This window comes from Aedes aegypti, chromosome 1 (assembly GCF_002204515.2).
Source record: "Aedes aegypti strain LVP_AGWG chromosome 1, AaegL5.0 Primary Assembly, whole genome shotgun sequence".
In the NCBI taxonomy this organism is placed as follows: Eukaryota; Metazoa; Arthropoda; class Insecta; order Diptera; family Culicidae; genus Aedes; species Aedes aegypti.
This window is the reverse complement of record NC_035107.1, coordinates 54,482,968-54,502,558: the sequence shown is the minus strand read 5'-3', so window position 1 is coordinate 54,502,558 and position 19,591 is coordinate 54,482,968. Positions and strand designations below refer to the sequence as shown.

At 44.5% G+C, this 19,591-nt stretch overlaps 1 protein-coding gene across 1 annotated transcript in view; it reads right to left on the bottom strand.

The window, feature by feature from the left end:
• LOC5574019 (tyramine beta-hydroxylase) overlaps positions 1-19,591 on the bottom strand; it is a 72,315-nt gene that overhangs the window by 11,009 nt on the left and 41,715 nt on the right. Inside the window, exons 2-3 of the mRNA XM_021851620.1 lie at positions 5,912-7,173; positions 5,664-5,851 (exon numbers count right to left, since the gene is read on the bottom strand). Of these exons, the coding sequence (XP_021707312.1) occupies positions 5,664-5,851; positions 5,912-7,173 (1,450 nt within the window). The remainder of the gene's footprint in view (positions 1-5,663; positions 5,852-5,911; positions 7,174-19,591) is intronic.

The window sequence follows — 19,591 nt, the reverse complement described above, 5'->3', positions numbered from 1 at the left end:
TCGCCTCGTTCCAATCTTGCTGATTTGGACAGTTTGACTTCTGCGCTAGGATGGACGTGCTGACTGCGATATCCGGTCTGGTTTGAACCGCTACGTACAGCAGACCACCGATCAGACTCAAATAGTCCTTGTTGTTCGGCAGCTGATCCATCTCCTCCTTGTGCTGGAAGTAGCCTGGGTCGAGAGGGGTCTTCGATGGCTTCGCGGTCTCCATCTTGAACCTTCCAACGAGCTTCCGGATGTACGCTGTTTGGTTCAGTTTGTAACCGGCTGCGCTCTTCTCCACCTCAATTCCCAGGAAGTGACGGATGTCACCGAGGTTCGACACGGTGAAGTTCGCTTGTAGAGAATCGAAAATGGACTTGAACTCCTCCTCGGTTTGAGTAACAATAACCATATCGTCGACGTATATGAGGATGTACGCCGTCTTGCCGTTCTTCCGCCGGATGTACAGGCACGGGTTCATCTTGGATTGTTGGAATCCCATGGCCTTAAAGACGGAATCCACCTTCCGATTCCAGACGCGCGCCGACTGCTTCAATCCGTACAGGCTCCTCTTCAAAAGACACACAGTACGGTCATCGCCGGTAGTGTATCCCTCCGGCTGGCGCATGTAAATGGTTTCTTCCAGTTCACCATTCAGGTACGCCGTTTTCACGTCGACGTGCTTGACAATGGCTTTCCTCCGGCTGGCAACGGTCAGCAGTGTCCGGAACGTCACCTGTTTTGCAACCGGTGCGAAAACTTCATCGTAGTCGCTGCCGTACTTCTGGGTGAAGCCCTGCGCTACGATTCTAGCCTTGTGCCGTGTTTACATCCAACGGCTTTCTTGTTTGGTGGTAGCTGAAGCAACTCCCACGTCCCGTTGTCCCTCAACGCTTGTAGCTCCTCCTTCATGGCAGCTTGCCACTGGATCGCGTCGGGACCTCGCATCGCTTCCGCCAGAGTTCGGGGGTCATCAGATCGTTTCGGCAAACACCTGCTCGCCTTCAGTCCTTGCTGAACGTCACTGGGACCGGATTGGTCCTCAGATGTGAGAACGGCTCGATCTGTTGGATGTTGGAACGGAAAGCGATTGTTCGGAAAGATATAATCTTTGTACTTGCCTGGTATCGCGCGCTCCCTGCCACTGCGCCTCAACACCTCGCGTGACACGGGTGGATTTGAAGATTGTTGCGGAGGGAGCGCCGAAATCGTCACATCGCCTATGTCGTCAGTGGAATCTTGATCTTCGCCACCGCTGGTTTCAACTTGCGAGAAATATTCCACCTCGGAGTCCGACTCGTCTTCTGCTTCAGAAAAGACTTGATCTTCATCAGCCACTTCGTCAACAGGATCTTCATCTTCTTCTTCCATGAACGGCTGCTCTTGCATAGTAGCGACTTCAGGTTCAGGATCATACTCCAGGCTGACGTACGTCTTCGTTCGTTGCTGCTCGCGCCGGGTGACTTGCTGCTGGTCATCAGGTTGCTTCTCGGAATTCGCTTCGGATATGAAGACGACGTCACGGCTTTGGAACACGTTTTTCTTGACGGGGTCGTACAGTCGGTAAGCTTTGGTGTGCTCTTCGTAACCGACGAGCATGGCTTCCATTGACTTGGCGTCCCACTTCTTCCGTTTTTGTTTCGGAATATGGGCCATTGTCTTCGTACCAAAAATCCGTACGTGCGACAAATCGGGCTTGCGGCCACTCCAAGCTTCTTCCGGGGTCAGATGGTGTCCTTTGGTAGGGGATCGATTGATGAGGTACGTCGCAGCAGCTACCGCTTCCGCCCAGAATGACTTCGGCAGCTTTGCTTCGTGCAGCATACAACGGGCTCGTTCGACCACGGTCCGATTGACTCGTTCAGCCAGCCCATTTTGCTGCGGCGTGTATTCCGTCGACATTTGATGCTGGATTCCAAGCTCCCTCAGGCGTCTCTGTAACGATTTGTTAATGAACTCCTTACCGTTATCACTGCGAATGGTCTTCAGCTTGCGCCCCGTCTGCCTCTCCGCGAGGCTGTGGAACTGGTTGAATGCATTCATCAACTCGGTTTTGGATTTCTGCTCCAGGAAGTAGATGAATATCCTCCGCGTCTTATCGTCCGTGAACGACACATAGTACCTGCTTCCGCCTAGTGATGCTTCCTCCATGGGTCCACATAGGTCTGTGTGGACCAGTTCCAGGATCTCGGTTGCTCGTCGTCCTTTCTTGGGAAACGGAAGACGAAACTGCTTACATTTAGCGCACTCGACACAGTTGGACATCGCCGATTCCTTGAACTGCACTCCGGAGGCCAGGCCGTTCTTCAGTTTGTGCAGACTGTGCACGTTGAGGTGGCCCATCCGTCTGTGCCAGACATCCAAGTTTGCTGGCGAGGATGCAAGGGATAGCGCTCTGCGATCTTTGTGCTCTTGGAACACGAACAATCCGTTTTTCACGTCGTGCCTGCCGGTTGCAATGATTGCTCCTTCCGGGTCCGTTACCGTCACTCCGCGATCGGTGAACTTCACTTCATGACCACGCCGGACGATCTGACTTACCGACAGCAGGTTATGTGACATCGTAGGGATAAGCTTCACGTTATTCACTGTGATCGGGCCTTCAGGACAGCATTTTGGCTTCAAATTCACCGCACCGGTAGCTACGATGTTCATCGCACCTTTGTCGGCCGCCATGACAACACCACTCGCCACTCGGTCATCCATCAGTAGGCTTCGATTTTTCGTAAAATGGTCTGAAGCGCCTGAATCGAAAATCCAGCAGTCATCGGTCACACCAGCATCCGTTGCGAGAACAGTACAGAAAGCGGATCCTTTCTTCGAACGACAGTCCCTGGCTATGTGTCCGTACTTACTGCATCTCTTGCACTTCGGTCCCTTCGGCGGATCAGCTGACCTGTCCTCGGTTACGCCTTTCTTCTGCCTTGGGGGGAACGGTTTCCTTCCGATGAATGCGGTCTTGCCCGCCGATGCCTCGACCTCTTGAAGTAGCTTGGTCTTGATGCTATCCCCGGTGATCGCCAGACCAGAGTTCTCCAGCGCCATGATCATCGGCTTGTACTCCTCTGGAAGTCCAGCGAGGAGCAGCGTGCCGACCCACTCTTCGGAGATATCGAATCCTACGCCGCGTAACTGATGGGCGGTGGAAACGATTTGGTTGACGTAGATGTCCACACTGCCGCAGGTCGCAAGATTGGTCGTGATGAGCTTACGTAGAAGAGCGACCCGCCGGGTCAGTCCGGTGTCCTCGAACGCCGCCTCCAGTTTCTTCCACGCGTCACGAGCCGTTTTTGCGTCCTTGACATGGACGTAGTTAACGGGATCCAACAGCAAAATAATTTTTGCTCGTGCCTTGCGACACTTTCGCTCGTCGATTGCTGGCATCGTTCCGTCTGCACCTGGGACCGGCTTCACAGCTTCCCATAAATCCTCCAATTCCAGGAAGGTCTCCACGGCAAACTTCCAGGTCGGCCAATTGTCCCGGCCGGTTAGCCGCTCGATGGACGGAAGACTGTTCAGGTTTTGGACTTGATACGGGGCTTGAAGATTCGGCTGCGGTGCTTGAGGAACTGCTTGAGGATAGCCTTGTCCGTTTGCGAAGGACATCTTGAGTTTTCTTGAAAAACTTTAAACTTCTTTTGCTGGACCCATAACCTTTTAGATGTAGCCGTAAATCAAACTACACTGTTTGACGGTTGCTAGGGAAGTGAAAATTTTATTCTAATAACAAAAGCATAGCCTACTATAAATAGTTTGGTTCGGACAAGACGCATTGCGCCTACTTGTTCCGACATAAATAAATGAGTTTCGAAGATACATTCCATAGGACGAATTATGCTTAAAGAAGGACAATTCTCCATTGATATAGAAAAAACTGCCTTTGAAAATTAACCGGTGTGAAGGTGCTAAATTGAAGGAAAATACTTCTTATGACAGAAGGAAAAATCTCGGATAATAATGTGATCGTATATCACGATAGTATGCACTTTAGAGACAGAAGAAAAAAATATGAAGACACTGATGAACGGGTCATGAACTTCAATGGCAATAATCATGAGAAAAGCAAGTTTTAAAAGAACAGCCTTCGATCAGAAGGAAGAAAAATCTCTTATGAAAATATAAGAGGGTATAATACAAATGACCGTTGAACCAGTATAACTACAAAAAGCTGCTAAGGACTTGCAAAATTTTCAGTTAAAACATAAGCGAAATTTTGCCGAAAAAATCAAAAGAATTGGTAATCTTATGAAAAGCTAAAATGCGTAGATAGCGCTCTTCTAGAATAGGCATTAGTGCATCTTAATCAAAATTTCTAGTGACAACTTTAGACGAAAAATCACCAGAATCATTTAACTTACAAGATTTTTGCAATTTAAGGCACATGAAATTGTAAATATTCATTTCAATTTGAAAAACTTTCGCAACCAAACTTCTTTTTTGATCGCTAATAGCTTATGTTTAAATAAAAAGAAAAAAAACCTTTTTAAATTATAAAAGAAGCAGTAGGATTCGTCATTGAGCCAAAAGAAATCCTACATATCAGCGATGTAGCTATCTGATAATTTTAAGTCCACAATATGGCCAAATGCCATTCGGTCAAATTGCTGGACACCATTCAAAAAACCAGTCAGCTCTCCCTTACTCGAGTTAGATCCGAGTTGAGCCTGCCTCGGGCTGCAAATCTCGTTAATAAAGATAATAATAATAATAATCGATAGTAAATCTGACGAGCTGTTTAGTGGAATACCAATGAAATGAAAATCGGAATTTAGTACTATACCATGGTCTTATCCACTGATGTACTAAACTGACTCGGCCGAAGAATTTTGACACTAGAGTGGGTCCAGATCACGTGGGGATCATACGGGAGCGTGCCCCGCTCAAGTGTCACAATTCTCAGACCGAGTGAATTTAGTACATCGGTGGATTAGACCATTGATTCCACTAGAGTTTGGTATCCTTTGACAGATACGCGTATTTCGACCTTAACTGTAAGACCGTTTTCAGTGTCGTGTACTAATCGTGTTAGAAAACCACAGTAAATGCTGGTTTTCATTACTAACTGCGATGGATCGCAGTTATACTGGTTTTGTGTTCTTTGACTTGATAGTTCCCTAACTTGATGGTTTTTTTAGTAATGAGTTATGGAGAATTGGCTCTTATACCTTATAATCTAAGACTAGCGGTAACCGCGACAATGTCGGACAACCAAATCGTGAAGCCATAGGAGTAGTAGCTTAAGGAGGAGTGTTAGATATAAGTAAGCCATGACTTTGGTTTGAATGATTTTTCACCTGTTCACACGTTAAACGAACAAGTCGTTTTCTTTCTTATCTGAAGATACAATAGGTCAGTAATCCTTTATTTGATCAGTCCTTCCTTTATTCGGGCAGTCTTTCCTATACAACCTTTCCTCCATTCAATCAGTCCTTCCTGTCTTTGGTTAGTACCTTCTTCATTCGTTCCTGTCTTTTTTCATTCAACCAATCCTTTCTTCATTAAGTCAGTCATACTATCTTTATTCGGTTAGTCAGGTCTTCCTTCTCGTAAGGAATTCGAATCGAATTTGATTCGATTCATATTCGAATCAATTTTAAATTTGAATCGATTTTGATTCGCCAGTCAGTCAATCACATAGAATCCATTCCCTCTTTTTCATGCTTGAAAGAAAAACTTACTCTTTCATATATTTGAAATAGTTGTACAACGATTTCTCCGATATGGCGCTCTTGCACAGCTCCAACTCCGTCGCCGGATAGTAGTGAATGTAATTCACGCACATCTCATCGCTGATCGAGAATCCACCGAGAGTGGCCGTCTCGTAGCCTCGGGTATCGTAGTAGCACGTCGTCATCAGAGCATCACCCTAAAAATAGATAAACCAATCATCAAATCAAGTTCCTCACAGATAGATGTCGCCACCCACCGGAAGAACCTTCGGGCGATACCTCAACTGTCGTATCTCCTGGTAGTGATGCGAGTAGAAATCATCCCGGTTGACCTCGGGCAACTCGACTCCCTTTCGGAAGTGCCTCGTCAAAACCCGAACTCCCCTCAGGTGCGTATGTAGTTGGGACCCGAAGATCTTAATTCCGCCAGATGGCAGTGCCACCTTCGTACACTCCGCTATACAATACCCAGTCAGCGGAAACGCCACCTGTCCCGGAGGAATGGCCATCTTGTCCGTGTACTCCAACCCCAGCTCCATAATCGCCGCGTCGTACTTTCTCAACTTGGACACCACGTTGATCCGCATTCCTGAGCTATCCACGATCCCTTTCTTCAAGTCCGGATTGTTGAAGTGCACCTCCAACCTTATGTAAGGATTGAAACCCTCCCCGCCAATCGGAAGTCCCGTTTCGTGCGGATAGGTGAACGGCCCCGCTCCCATCGCCCACAGTGCCATCACCTTGTTGCAGATCTTCGCTTCCGCCGGCAAATCAGAACAGCTACCCTCGTACAAAGGTATCTCTGTCCCAGGATCTGCTACGCACTGAAACACCTCCATGTGATGAACGACGTGCTCGTGCGTTATGACCGGCTCGAACTGCACTATGTGATGCTTCTTCTTCGTCAGCCATTCCTCCAGCCGTTGAACCTTGCACCAATACGTCGTTTCCACCGCCGGAATCTCGGCCTTATCTAGCAGAATCTCCACGCGCTTCACCGCGGACTTCGCCTCCGGAATCGTTATGGCGTCCGCCCTCAAAATCTGCACAGGCAGCACGCCTCGATCGGCCTTCCCCACCGTTGGCATCACGGTCCAGTTCTTCCCAAAGTCCAACTGCTTCTTCCCCCGCAGCCAAACCACGTACATAGTCCCACCGTGAATGCTCACATCCTGCGGATCGCAGCTGTCGAACTTCCGCCGGAAGGCAACCGAGTTGTCGTCGATCCGCATGACGTCGCAGTTCTGCTCGCTGTCCACGTAGATCCGGTTGAAATCCCGCGAGGTGTAGGTGTCGAGGGCCTGCCGATAGGCGCCACCGGCGCTGGTCGTGAAGATACACAAGTCGGTTCGTTTGAGCTCGCCCCTTGGCGAGAATCCGAGGGCGAAGAATTTGTAGCGACCGTGGTGAAAGGTGTTCTGCACGTGGAATAGAACTTCTTTTTTGTACCAATCCATCATCCATGTTAGTTTGAGGCTGTTATCCAAGTTCAGCGTGTGGATTTGGGTTGCAGATATGTCTGTGGGGTGGAAGCAAGAAAAGGTGATGTAAGATTTGGATGTTAGAACATGGAAGCAAGCAAGATTTAAAAAGCACTTCCGGAAGCTTAATAACAGTACAAGAAGAACCAATCTCAACATTCTGTAAGAGTACATTCACGAAGCAGAGACCACAGCTGATAGGTACTCTTAAACGACCCAGAACTGGTTTGGTTCGATGAGGAGTGCCAGAAGGTGACGGATAAAAAGAATATGTTAGCCGACACAAATTTGGGACAGAAGTCGACCAATGTTACAAGGTACCAAACTGGGTTCAACGCTATGAAGTTTCACGTATTACGGAGTTCTTACGCTAAAGCGTTTAAGGAGGTGTTGAGATTGTCGGCTTAGTGGACGATGTCGTTTTGACAATAACTGCCATAGCATCCATGTTAGGGTTCATTCAAATATTACGTAACGCATAATTTACCAATTATAGACCCTCTCCCACGTAACAGCTTTAGTGTGGAAAATTATTTTTTTGTATGGACCGTAACACTATGTAAGACCCCTCCTTCCCCCTGTTGCATTACGTAACATTTGAACGATCCCTTAGAGGTGGATTCATCGAAACCTGGGAAGACTGAAACCAAGCTGCAGTTGGCGCATCTCAAGACTGGTAGTGGGGTGGTTCAGAAGTTAGGATCTACAGTGCTGTTCTGAATAATAGCAGCGCATGTCGATTTTCATACAAAATGCTCTACTTTGGGATGCTGTAGTTTTGTTCCCTTCCAAGCAGTCAAGCTTAAATTTTCTCCACAGAACTACACTGAGAAAAATCCACACGTTTGATCCGTTTGCTTACAATTATGGATCGATTCATGAACCCCGGAGGTGGAAGTTCTTCCGGTACCGATGCTGCCCGGATAGGTGCCAAGGTCGGTCCTGCGATTCCGGTTGGCGGATGACTTCCGGTTCACATGTGCCCTGACGACCAATTTGACAAGACAATTTACACCGTCTTCAGCTCAAGGCTGCACAGACTGAACAATCACAAACATTAGGCAACGGACAACACGAAACACCCAGTAGCCCAATGATGAATTTTTCGTTTGACGAAAAGTTTCCACCGACTGGAGTGGGAATCGAACCCACACTTCATGGCACAATATGCCTAAACGACTGACGCCGCTAACCGCACGGCCACGAAGCCTACAATTTCCGGTGCTTTTCCACGATCTACTCGGTCTTGTCCCCGACGGTGCACAGTACCAAAAAATAATGTGATTTACGTCTTTTGGGATGCACATAAAAGAAGCGAGCCGAATGACGTAAATTTGAGTCCAATTTCAAAAACGTTAGTGTCTGATTTGGGAAATGTCGATCACAGTTCCATCGTTTTCGTGTCCTTTAACATGTAAAATTACATTTTATGTTCAATACATCTTCAAGGACACGTTTTTGTGTCGTTCCATCACTTACATCATGTGTCATTCAGTCATAACCAGAATTACGTCCAGAGTAATTTTCATTATTTTTAAGAGTGTGGATCAAGCTTACCTACCGGTTGGGTGCCGAGGTTGGTTCGGTGATTCCGATTTCAAATTCGTGTGTGTCAACCTACGGGTGCATATATCATCATCCAACACGGATTCAGTGTGTTTAACTTATGGTTATCTTGTGTCATGCTCATCATGTTCAAGTTGGTCGATTTGAAATCAATGAGCTTGCTGTCGATTTCCGTGTTCCAAATTTCTAAATTGTTAGTGATCAACCCATAGTGAACTAAATTGCGGTCGGACCTCGTGTCGAACGACTGTCATCATCATGTTCCAAAGAGAAAAAGCAAATTCTGAAGCTGAAAGTGTTAGAGGAAAATTTGCGGATTCGTTTTTCTTTCAATTAGTGAAGATATCCGAGTGAAGATGATGAGTTCATTCTAATTTTCTATAAATGAAATGCATTACTTCCAGCATTGGATATAATGTATGGTGTTAGAGAATCGAATTCTACTAACAGATTTTCCTTGCTTTCAGCTTCGAATAAAATGAAATTTGCTAATCCCGGGCTTCCCAAAGTATGAATTTGCGGCGCCACGCTTGTTGCTGACTCACTTGCTTGAAAAAAAAAAAAACATTCAAGTGAGCTTGCGACAAGCAGAGGAGCCTCGAATTCATATTTTGGGGAGCAAGAGCTCTTCTACCAAATTTCTTCTTTCAGTCTCATGACATTCATGTTCTATCACACATAACTATCTAAAGCCACTACATTTCGAATTCAATAAGCAAATCAGTAGGTTTTCATGATTTAATATTTAGACATTCATGTTTGTTTCACATGACAACCTAATGTTGATACACATGTTATTATACCGTGAAGTCAATTACGAAATCCATATGGCTACCACACTCAAGTCATGTGGTTTTCCTCTTTGCGCGAATCTATAAGTAAAACACACGACCTTGACGTGTAGATTTTTCTCAGTGTACAAATATGATCAATTTTGTAACTACGAAAACGAAATTACATTTTTTTCTAATTCCCTGCCAGAAAGTGAGACACTAGTTAAAATTGTTTGAATAAATAGCAGTTTTTCATTTTGAAATTTTTCTTCTACAAATATTTGAAACATTTTTGGTTTGGGTGTACGTTTGATAAGTAGGTGGAGATTGTTCAAATGGACAGTAATATAAAATTTAAAAATTCAATGTCAAGCAGAAATTCAAAATTTCAATACTGCTATTTTTCGAACAATTTCACCTAGTATCTCACTTTCCGGCAGGGGCTCAGAAAATTTCGAAATTTTGTGTTTACAAAATTGAACATATTTGTAATTCTGTGGAGAAATTTTTAACTCGATTGCTTGAATGGGAACAAAACTAGGGTAAATGTTCCAATAGTGGAGGTACTAAGCACGATTCAACTTCACTTAATCGCTCAACATTCAAGAAGCGCAAATAATGTACATATTGTTGTTGTAACGGGAAGTAACGACCAGTTACTTAATGAGAAAAAATAATTCATCGCAGTAATCCACGGCATGTCAGTGAAAAATAATACCTCCACTATTGGTACACTGTTCCTTTAGTTGCGGTATATTTTTAATTTGTGTTCCTATAGTTGCGGTATCCGTTGTTTTCTTATGAGATCCTCCACTATAGGAACACTTTACCGCAACTATTGGTACAAGCAAGAACAGTTTTAGTTATTTTAGTGATATTTCGTCAGTTTTAAAGCAATTTGAACGCTCTTTTCAACTATTCCGTGTATCAATAAGCCAATACGTCGATTGGCAGTGCCGGTTCTGTGGCTAATGTAATAAAATCAGTGAAAATGGTACTACCGCAACTATAGGATCACCCACAACTAAGGGCACACTTACCCTACAGCATACCAAAGTTGAGCATTTTGTATAAAAATCGAGATGTGCTACTATTATTCAGAAAGCACTGTATGTCGAAGGACACGTGATCACTTCGATGCGTGCATTGTAAGAAAATCAGTTGGTTTTGCACTGACACAGCTGAAAAAGTATCACCATATTTTATGTATGCTAGCGCGTACAATGATACTTTTTCAAGTCAACAGAAACTATCAAGACTGAGTTTTATCGCTTTGAAATGCAAGCTGAAAAGTCATCATTGTGCCAAAACGAATGACGGGCTACTTAGCCTTAACGGTCGTCTGAACTCTTCGTGGTACTCAATTTTGGCCAGAGCACATAGAACACGTGGTATTCTGTATTTATCTGTTGTAGATTCAAAGATGTACCGTAAAACGGGGTAACTTTGATAGTTTTTTCGAAGAAAACTTCAATATTTATGCATTCTGTATCAAAGAATTATATAGGGAGACTTACGGCTTCGGCACCATTCGACTATTATCGGCAACCAAATTTCAAACGCCAAATACACAGTATTTTTCTATTAAAACACATCAGTGGAAACATTCAGAGGATTCTTTGTTCTGCCCGCTTCCCGCTGGCGAGATTTCCGAGACTAAACAAACGATATCGCCGAAGATGGCATCAATTCAAATGAGCACACCTCAAAATGCGATTGATTTGGAGCTGCCGAAGCGATTCACCAGCAGTTGTTATGGGAAAGTTGCCGAAGAGAGTGGAGGCTGCCGACAATAGTCACACTGACAAGGGATGTTCGCAGTGTTATAAAAACGTTTCCAAAAGCATTTTGACAAGTCTGTCGGTGTTAATCGATAGAGGATTGGGCAACGCATAAATGTAAATAGACAAACACGGAAATTGTCTGCTGATGTCCGAGAAAATTACAAAAGAAGCACGGCATCGGCTTAGGCTGCCGAGAATACGTAAGTTCCCCTATTATATTTTTAAAACAAATACTGAAATCCTAGCTATCGATTGCACTTCTCGCATAACTTATGATCTCGCCCTAAAAGCCATTGGTAACCATGTGTGTAGCTCGTTATTTCTGAGTATTTGAACGGATTTACACGTTATTTATCAACTCTTTGGTGAAGAAAGGATCATTGTTTACCTGCCAGTGGTGTTGGTTTGGATGCTTATTCATTCATTTACTCAGAAACAACGAGCTACACAAGTGGTTACCAATGGCTTTCAGGGCGTTATCTCAGATTATGCGAGACTTGATAGATTGCCAAAGGGCTTGTTCATATATTTCATAACGCTAAAATTGGCTATTTTGGATACCCACCCACCCCCATGTAACGCTTTTTGTATTGATATTTTTCTGTTTTTGTACGAACCGTAACATCGCAAGGACACCCACCCACCCCCTCCAGCGTTATGAAATTTGTGAATGGGCCCAAAAGATTTATTCTGAATGAATATATAATTTTTCATATAATCTAAAGTCGGTTTTATGTTTTGGGGTAACTTTGATTATGGAGTATAAATCGAACAAGATTGAATGAATCACGGAACATTTATAGAGCGTTGCATACCTCTAGGCGTTTAATGCTATATGGAAATTTCTGACTTAGATTACAAAAATGGTCCCAGTTTGTAAAAATGGTTTTCGCTAAGAGATTTGAGACCGAATTCATGTTCTACTATAACAAGGCTGTCATGGGTAAGTGACGAACTCATTATGACCTTATCAAATAGCGGTCGTAGAACAGATTGTTTGTAAGCGTTGCAAAAATGCTGAAATCTTGTAAATTTTTAATATTTGCATAAAAATCCTCAAATGCACTTGATTTCAACGAAAATAGCTTTGACATGAAGTGTCATACTAATACTCTTTACTTTTGCATTCGTTTTCCTTAACTGATTGACAGAAACTTCGATGTTTCGTTTACTATGTTGGGGGTCTCGCACTATCAAAGTTACCCGCATTATCACAGTTACCCCGTTTTACGGTACCCAGTCCTGTTGAGTGTATTGAATGTCCTTGAAGTGTTGTATAGTGAGGAACACACCACAAGCGCCGTCGTTTTAGCCTTCTCTTCATCATAATATTTTATGGAAAAGTGAACAAACTCTTCTCATATGAAATCCTTCTAGCTACAACTTTGCCGAAGACCACATTTTGATTGGACGTCTGGATAAATTGTTATTCATCATCATAAAGTGGGTTTGCATTTTAACTGCTTCACCAACGGTTCGGCAGGCAACAGTGGAGCCAAAAATTAGATCAAAGTAATCCAGGCTACCATAGTCCATTTTACGAAACGGCAACACTGATGATATTGCTACGTTACGACACCATCTACTGTCATAATTTCATTCATAAAATAAGCGATCAGCTGTTCAAAAACGTCTCGTAAAATGGACTATGTTCTACAGCAAAAAGGCAGTGTTGCTCTGAAAGTAATGGAATGATCATCTCAGCATAATTTGGACTTTGTTATCAATAATAACAAATTATCATTACGTCCCATCAAAATGTGGTCTTCGGCAAAGTTGTAGCTGGGAATATTTTAAATGAGAACTTTTCCATTGGTTATTATGATGAGTAGTTAGAGGACTGAACACAAAACGTTTGCCATTTCCATTGTAATTTCCATTCATTTCATTTATTTAGTTAACATCTACACAGATAACACTGAATCAACAATTTCACGCCACAATACTCGGTTCGTGGCCGCATCTCTCCATCCTCGGTTCTGCCCCACGCTCGCCAAATCGATACGCACTTGATCCGCCCACCTAGCTCGCTGCGCTCCACGCCTTCTTGTACCAACCGGATCCGAAGCGAACACCATCTTTGCAGGGTTGCTGTCCGGCATTCTTGCAACATGCCCTGCCCATCGTATCCTTCCAGCTTTGGCCACCTTCTGGATACTGGGTTCGCCGTAGAGTTGGGCGAGCTCGTGGTTCATCCTTCGCCGCCACACACCGTTCTCCTGCACACCGCCGAAGATCGTCCTAAGCACCCGACGTTCGAAGACTCCAAGTGCTTGCAGGTCCTCCTCGAGCATCGTCCACGTTTCATGCCCGTAGAGGACTACCGGCCTTATAAGCGTTTTGTACATGGTACATTTGGTGCGGGCGTGAATCTTTTTTGACCGCAGCTTCTTCTGGAGGCCATAGTAGGCCCGACTTCCACTGATGATGCGCCTCCGTATTTCACGGCTAACGTTATTGTCAGCCGTCAGCAAGGATCCAAGGTAGACGAACTCGTCGACCACCTCGAATGTATCCCCGTCTATCGTAACACTGCTACCTAGGCGAGCCCTGTCGCGCTCGGCCCCACCAGCTAGCATGTACTTTGTCTTGGTCGCATTCACCACTAGTCCAACTTTTGCTGCCTTCGCGATGTCCATATCATCCGCGAAGCAAACAAATTGACTGGATCTCGTAAAAATCGTACCCCGGCTGTTAAGCCCGGCTCTACGCACAACACCTTCTAGCGCAATATTGAACAACAGGCACGAAAGTCCATCACCTTGTCGTAGTCCCCGGTGGGATCCAAACGAACTGGAGTGTTCGCCTGAAACCTTCACACAATTTTGCACACCTTCCATCGTCGCTCTTATCAGTCTCGTGAGCTTCCCGGGAAAGCTGTTCTCGTCCATGATTTTCCATAGCTCTACGCGGTCGATACTGTCGTATGCCGCCTTGAAATCGATGAAAAGGTGATGCGTTGGGACCTGGTATTCACGACATTTTTGGAGGATTTGCCGTACAGTAAAGATCTGGTCCGTTGTCGATCGGCCGTCAACGAAGCCGGCTTGATAACTTCCCACGAACTCGTTTACTACGGGTGACAAACGACGGAAGATGATCTGGGATAATACTTTGTAGGCCGCATTTAGAATGGTGATCGCTCGAAAGTTCTCACAGTCTAACTTGTCGCCTTTCTTGTAGATGGGGCAGATTACCCCTTCCTTCCACTCCTCCGGTAGCTGTTCTGTTTCCCAGATTGTGCCTATCAGCCGGTGCAGACAAATGGCCAGCCTTTCCGGACCCATCTTTATGAGTTCAGCTCCGATACCATCCTTACCAGCAGCTTTATTGTTCTTGAGCTGGTGAATGGCATCCTTAACCTCCCTCAAAGTGGGGGCTGGTTGGTTTCCATCTTCCGCTGTACTGACGAAGGCATTTCCTCCGTTGTCCCGTCCTTCATTGCCTGTGTTCTCAGCACCATTCAGGTGCTCGTCGAAGTGCTGCTTCCACCTTTCGATCACCTCACGCTCGTCCGTCAGAATGCTCCCATCCTTATCCCTGCACATCTCGGCTCGCGGCACGAAGCCGTTGCGGGATGCGTTGAGCTTCTGATAGAACCTACGCGTTTCCTGAGACCGGCACAGCTGTTCCATCTCCTCGCACTCCGTCTCCTCCAGGCGGCGTTTTTTCTCCCGAAAGAGGCGGGTCTGCTGTTGCCGTTTCTGTTTATAGCGTTCCACGTTCTGCCGGGTCCCTTGCTGCAGCATGACCGCCCGCGCTGCATTCTTCTCCTTCAAAACCTCCTGGCACTCCTCGTCGAACCAATCGTTCCGTCGACTCCGTCCCACGTACCCGACGTTGCTCTCAGCTGCATCGTTGATGGCTGCTTTTACTGTTCTCCAGCAGTCCTCAAGAGGGGCTTCGTCCAGCTCACCCTCATCCGGTAATGCAGCCTCGAGTTGCTGCGCGTATGCCGCTACGACATCCGGTTGCTTGAGCCGCTCTAGGTCATACCGGGGCGGCCGTCGGTACCGTACGTTGTTAACGACGGAGAGTTTTGGGCGCAGTTTGACCATCACCAGATAGTGGTCAGAGTCGATGTTAGCGCCACGATAGGTCCTGACGTCGATTATGTCGGAGAAGTGCCGACCATCAATCAGAACGTGGTCGATTTGCGATTCTGTCTGCTGTGGTGATCTCCAGGTGTATCGGTACGGAAGGCTGTGCTGGAAGTAGGTGCTACGAATGGCCATATTCTTGGAGGCGGCAAAATCAATTAGTCGTAGGCCGTTTTCGTTCGTCAGCCGCTGGGCGCTGAACTTTCCAATCGTCGGTCTGAATTCCTCCTCCTGGCCAACCTGAGCGTTTAGATCTCCTATGATGATTTTGACGTCGTGGCTTGGGCAACTGTCGTACTCGCGTTCAAGCTGCGCGTAAAAAGCGTCTTTATCATCATCAGTGCTTCCGGAGTGAGGGCTGTGCACGTTTATTATGCTGAAGTTGAAGAACCGGCCTTTGATCCTCAACTTGCACATTCTCTCATTGATCGGCCACCACCCGATCACGCGCCTCTGCATATCACCCATCACTATAAAAGCTGTTCCCAGCTCATGTGTATTGCCGCAGCTCTGGTAGATGGTATGGTTACCTCTAAACGTTCGCACCATTGATCTCTTCCAACACACTTCCTGCAACGCTACGATGCCGAATCCACGGTCCTTCAGCACGTCGGCGAGTATGCGTGTGCTCCCGATGAAGTTGAGAGATTTACAGTTCCACGTACCGAGCTTCCAATCGCTAGTCCCTTTACGGTGAAGATCAATCGAAGCCAAACCTCAAATGTTCAAGAGCACAAATCTGGAGAACGAAACATCCGTTTAAGCTGAAAACTTAATCGATTGATCATTAGCAGGTGGTGACCAACCGATAAAGTTTTCAGCTCAAACGGGTTTTTGGTTCTCCAGATTTGTGCTCTTGTAAATTTGAGATTTGGCTTTGATTCATCTTCACCTTACGTCGCTGTGGTCTTCGCCGATTGTCCCGGTTCGTATTCTCACGTTGATTATTCGTTGCTTGATTTTTTTACGGCTGGCTTGCAGGGCCTGACACCAACCCCCTAGATTTCCGGAGGACCATTCCCCATAAATGTTCGGAGGACCATAGTGCGCAGTTTAGCTTAGAGTCCTTCTCTGGCACTCGGACGATGATCAGCCGCCCCTGACATGGGGAACAGACGCTGTTGTGAGCCGCTCCTAACATGGAGTACAGACGCTCAAGGTTTGCAGAAGCAAAAGCAAAAGCAAACCCCCCCTTCCCTGTCAGCATACGACCAAAGTTCCCACCGGGGGTTGGTTACCCGATCTTCCCTAAGGTTACTCGTACCCCGGCCAGTACCGCGAGGAGGTAGGGATAGGAGTTGCTGGGCAAGAGGCTAAGGACCGCACAAAGGGGTCTATTTTATTCCTTCAGGTACGCGAGGTACCAATGGTACGCCATGCCCAGCCATTTACCAACCATTGTAATTTCCATATTAACTTCAAATGGCTTGTGCACAATCAAATATATTCCAAATCACTTCGAATTTTGGGAGAATGATTTTTATCATAATTGACACCATAGCATAGGGGAACAAAAACTTCAAAATTTGCATCAGTCTAATATACATAGAATCAAAGACGTCTTTCATGTAACCACTGGTTTCGTGTCGTCGGAGCTTTAATGATTCTGCTACCGAAATTATTTGAGCTGTATCAGTATATTTTTTGCGAATAAGCACATATAGTGATTCTTTTTCTGATCAATATTAACTATAATGACTGAGTTTTATTCATTTAGAATTACGAGCTGCTATGTCAACATGGCTTCCAAAATGAATGACGGGCTGCTTAGCCTTAAAAATTTACAGCAAATCGATCATTGCAGTTCAGCATGTTATTGAAGAGATTCTGCGAAGTTCAAACTTATGATGGAGATGAATGATGGTTCGATGCTCGAATCTCGTATACTACGGTCTGCCATGTATTTTGTTCAACTACGCATAACTACGTTCAAGGCCACAGTAGTTGGAAACCGTAGATAAAGTGTTTCCTACAGCAGTTATTGTATCATTCATAACTTTGCCGAAGACCGCACTTAAATCGGACGCTCCAGTAATAAGTTATTGATTTTTGTATGAGTTGAAAATCTTTGGCTATAATAATTGCGCTGCTCTGCAGGTATCACTGAATATGCGATGCAGTGAAACATATTAGCCATGATTTGTGTATGCTATTCCTCTTTTTCGCGTAAGATGCATCAATGTTGCCTGTTCCGAAGATAAATAAACACTGTTGAAGAATTTTAATTTGGATATAAATCAAAAACTAATTACTGAGTCATCCGATTTAAAAACGGTCTTCGGCAAAGTTGTTGCTAACAATTGTATCTAACAGTATCAGCGTAGCTCTTATCCTCAAGAGCACATGGGCAATTCTGTGATTGAATGAATTATTTGTTTTTCCCATAGTAATTTCCATATAAACTTTAAAGGGCTTGTGCAGTCTCAGTTTTCATCCAAATGAGCTCAAATTTTGGGAGGACACTCAGAATTTGATCTGGAATCGAATGAACGATGTGGAGCAAAAACGATTTATTGGACCACCCTAATGCACAGTTTGATGAGCGTTGTATAATCTACCGAATCCATGGTAGAATTAAGAACTGCACCAACGATTTTCAACCGACTACAAAAATCTGTTAAGTTTACTATAATCTGGTAAAAATCACTGAGCAGTTCAGTAAATTTGACTATGTTCGTAGTAACCTCAACTACAAAGCATTGTATTTCAATCCGTGACACCCACCGTACAACACATTGTGGTCAAAAGTCCAATGTCAAACTTGTCAAATCTACAATGTTTTTAGTCATATATACTACAACTCTGGTTAAATAAACAGAATATATTTTTTTTGTTTAGTGATGTTGACTATGTTTTGGTAGAGTTAACAGATTAATGTAGTCGGTTGAAAATTGTTGGTGCAGTTCTTAATTTTACCATGGATTCAGTAGTTTCTACAATAAAATTCATTTCAGGGTATGTATTTCGATAGTCCATTTGTATTGTATTGTCCATTAGTATGAGAGTGCTTGCAGCGACACAACAACGAAATCGTGGCGATTTTTTGTCGCCGATAATAATCGCGTTGATTTGGGGGAGACTTTAGCCAAAAATCAGTTAGTGCTTTATGAACTAATCTACGATGAAGTCACGCTGCAACTTCCAGCGGGAAGAAAATCTTTACAATCAGCTATACTTCTCAGCAGCGTACAGCTCATGTAATTCCTTGACCGTTTCTTGTCCTATCCTTTTGCACAGTACTTATGATCAGCGTACCAGTCATTGGAGTGTAATGGTGGTTGATTAATGAGTTTTGAACTGCTCGAATGATTATTTGTGTGTTTATATTAGTATTATGATAAACCTCTTTTTAGAATACGTGTTATGATTGAATCAATTTTAACGCCTTTAGCATGATTAAAATGTTTTCTATTAAAATATCAATCGTGGTTGCTACTCCAGTATCCCCAGATCAGCTGCAGTTACTCAAGGAACCAATCTGATGACTGCTTGGGACTAACAGACACCCTCAGAGTATAAGTACTGGTGATTTTCTATTTTTAGGCAACAATGGCGCCTGCCACGTCAGAATGCATACCAATGAGGGGAAGGGATAGGATTAGGCCAGGAGATGTGGATGAACTTGCCATTCATTTACTTGTAAATTTGCATACAAAATGTACTTTTTCGCTGCTATAAATTCACTCTAGGTGAATCACTTCCACTGGCCTATGGACCGATGCACGATTTTATTAATCTGACGTTTGAGTGGTGCCAAATTCACTCGTTGCCATGGTCACGTAAATAACACGGCACCGTTCAAATCATTGATGATGCGTTTGAAACTGGCCCTACAGTAGACCGGATATACCCCTGCATCTACGCCAGTTCATGCGGGAAGATTTAGGGGTGGCAATTTTATGGTAGGTAGGCTTGCTGTTTGGTTAGCAGACTGCCTACAGTATTGGACAAAACATTTGCCACTTTTTTTTATTTTCCCTACAAAATGATCAACTTTAAAGGGTTATATCTTAATCATTTATGGACCGATTTGAATGAAATTTTCACAGTTCTCCAAAAATTACTTTAATTTTAATTTTTCCAGTCACGAGTTCAAAAGCAGTAACGATTTAACTAAAGTGATTTTTTGTCATTTGTTTTGAAATTCACGTCACTAAACATATTGAAGGAATGGCTTCATGGTATCTTCAGCAAAGTTGTAGATTTTGATGAGATGAACAAATTTGATGAAGA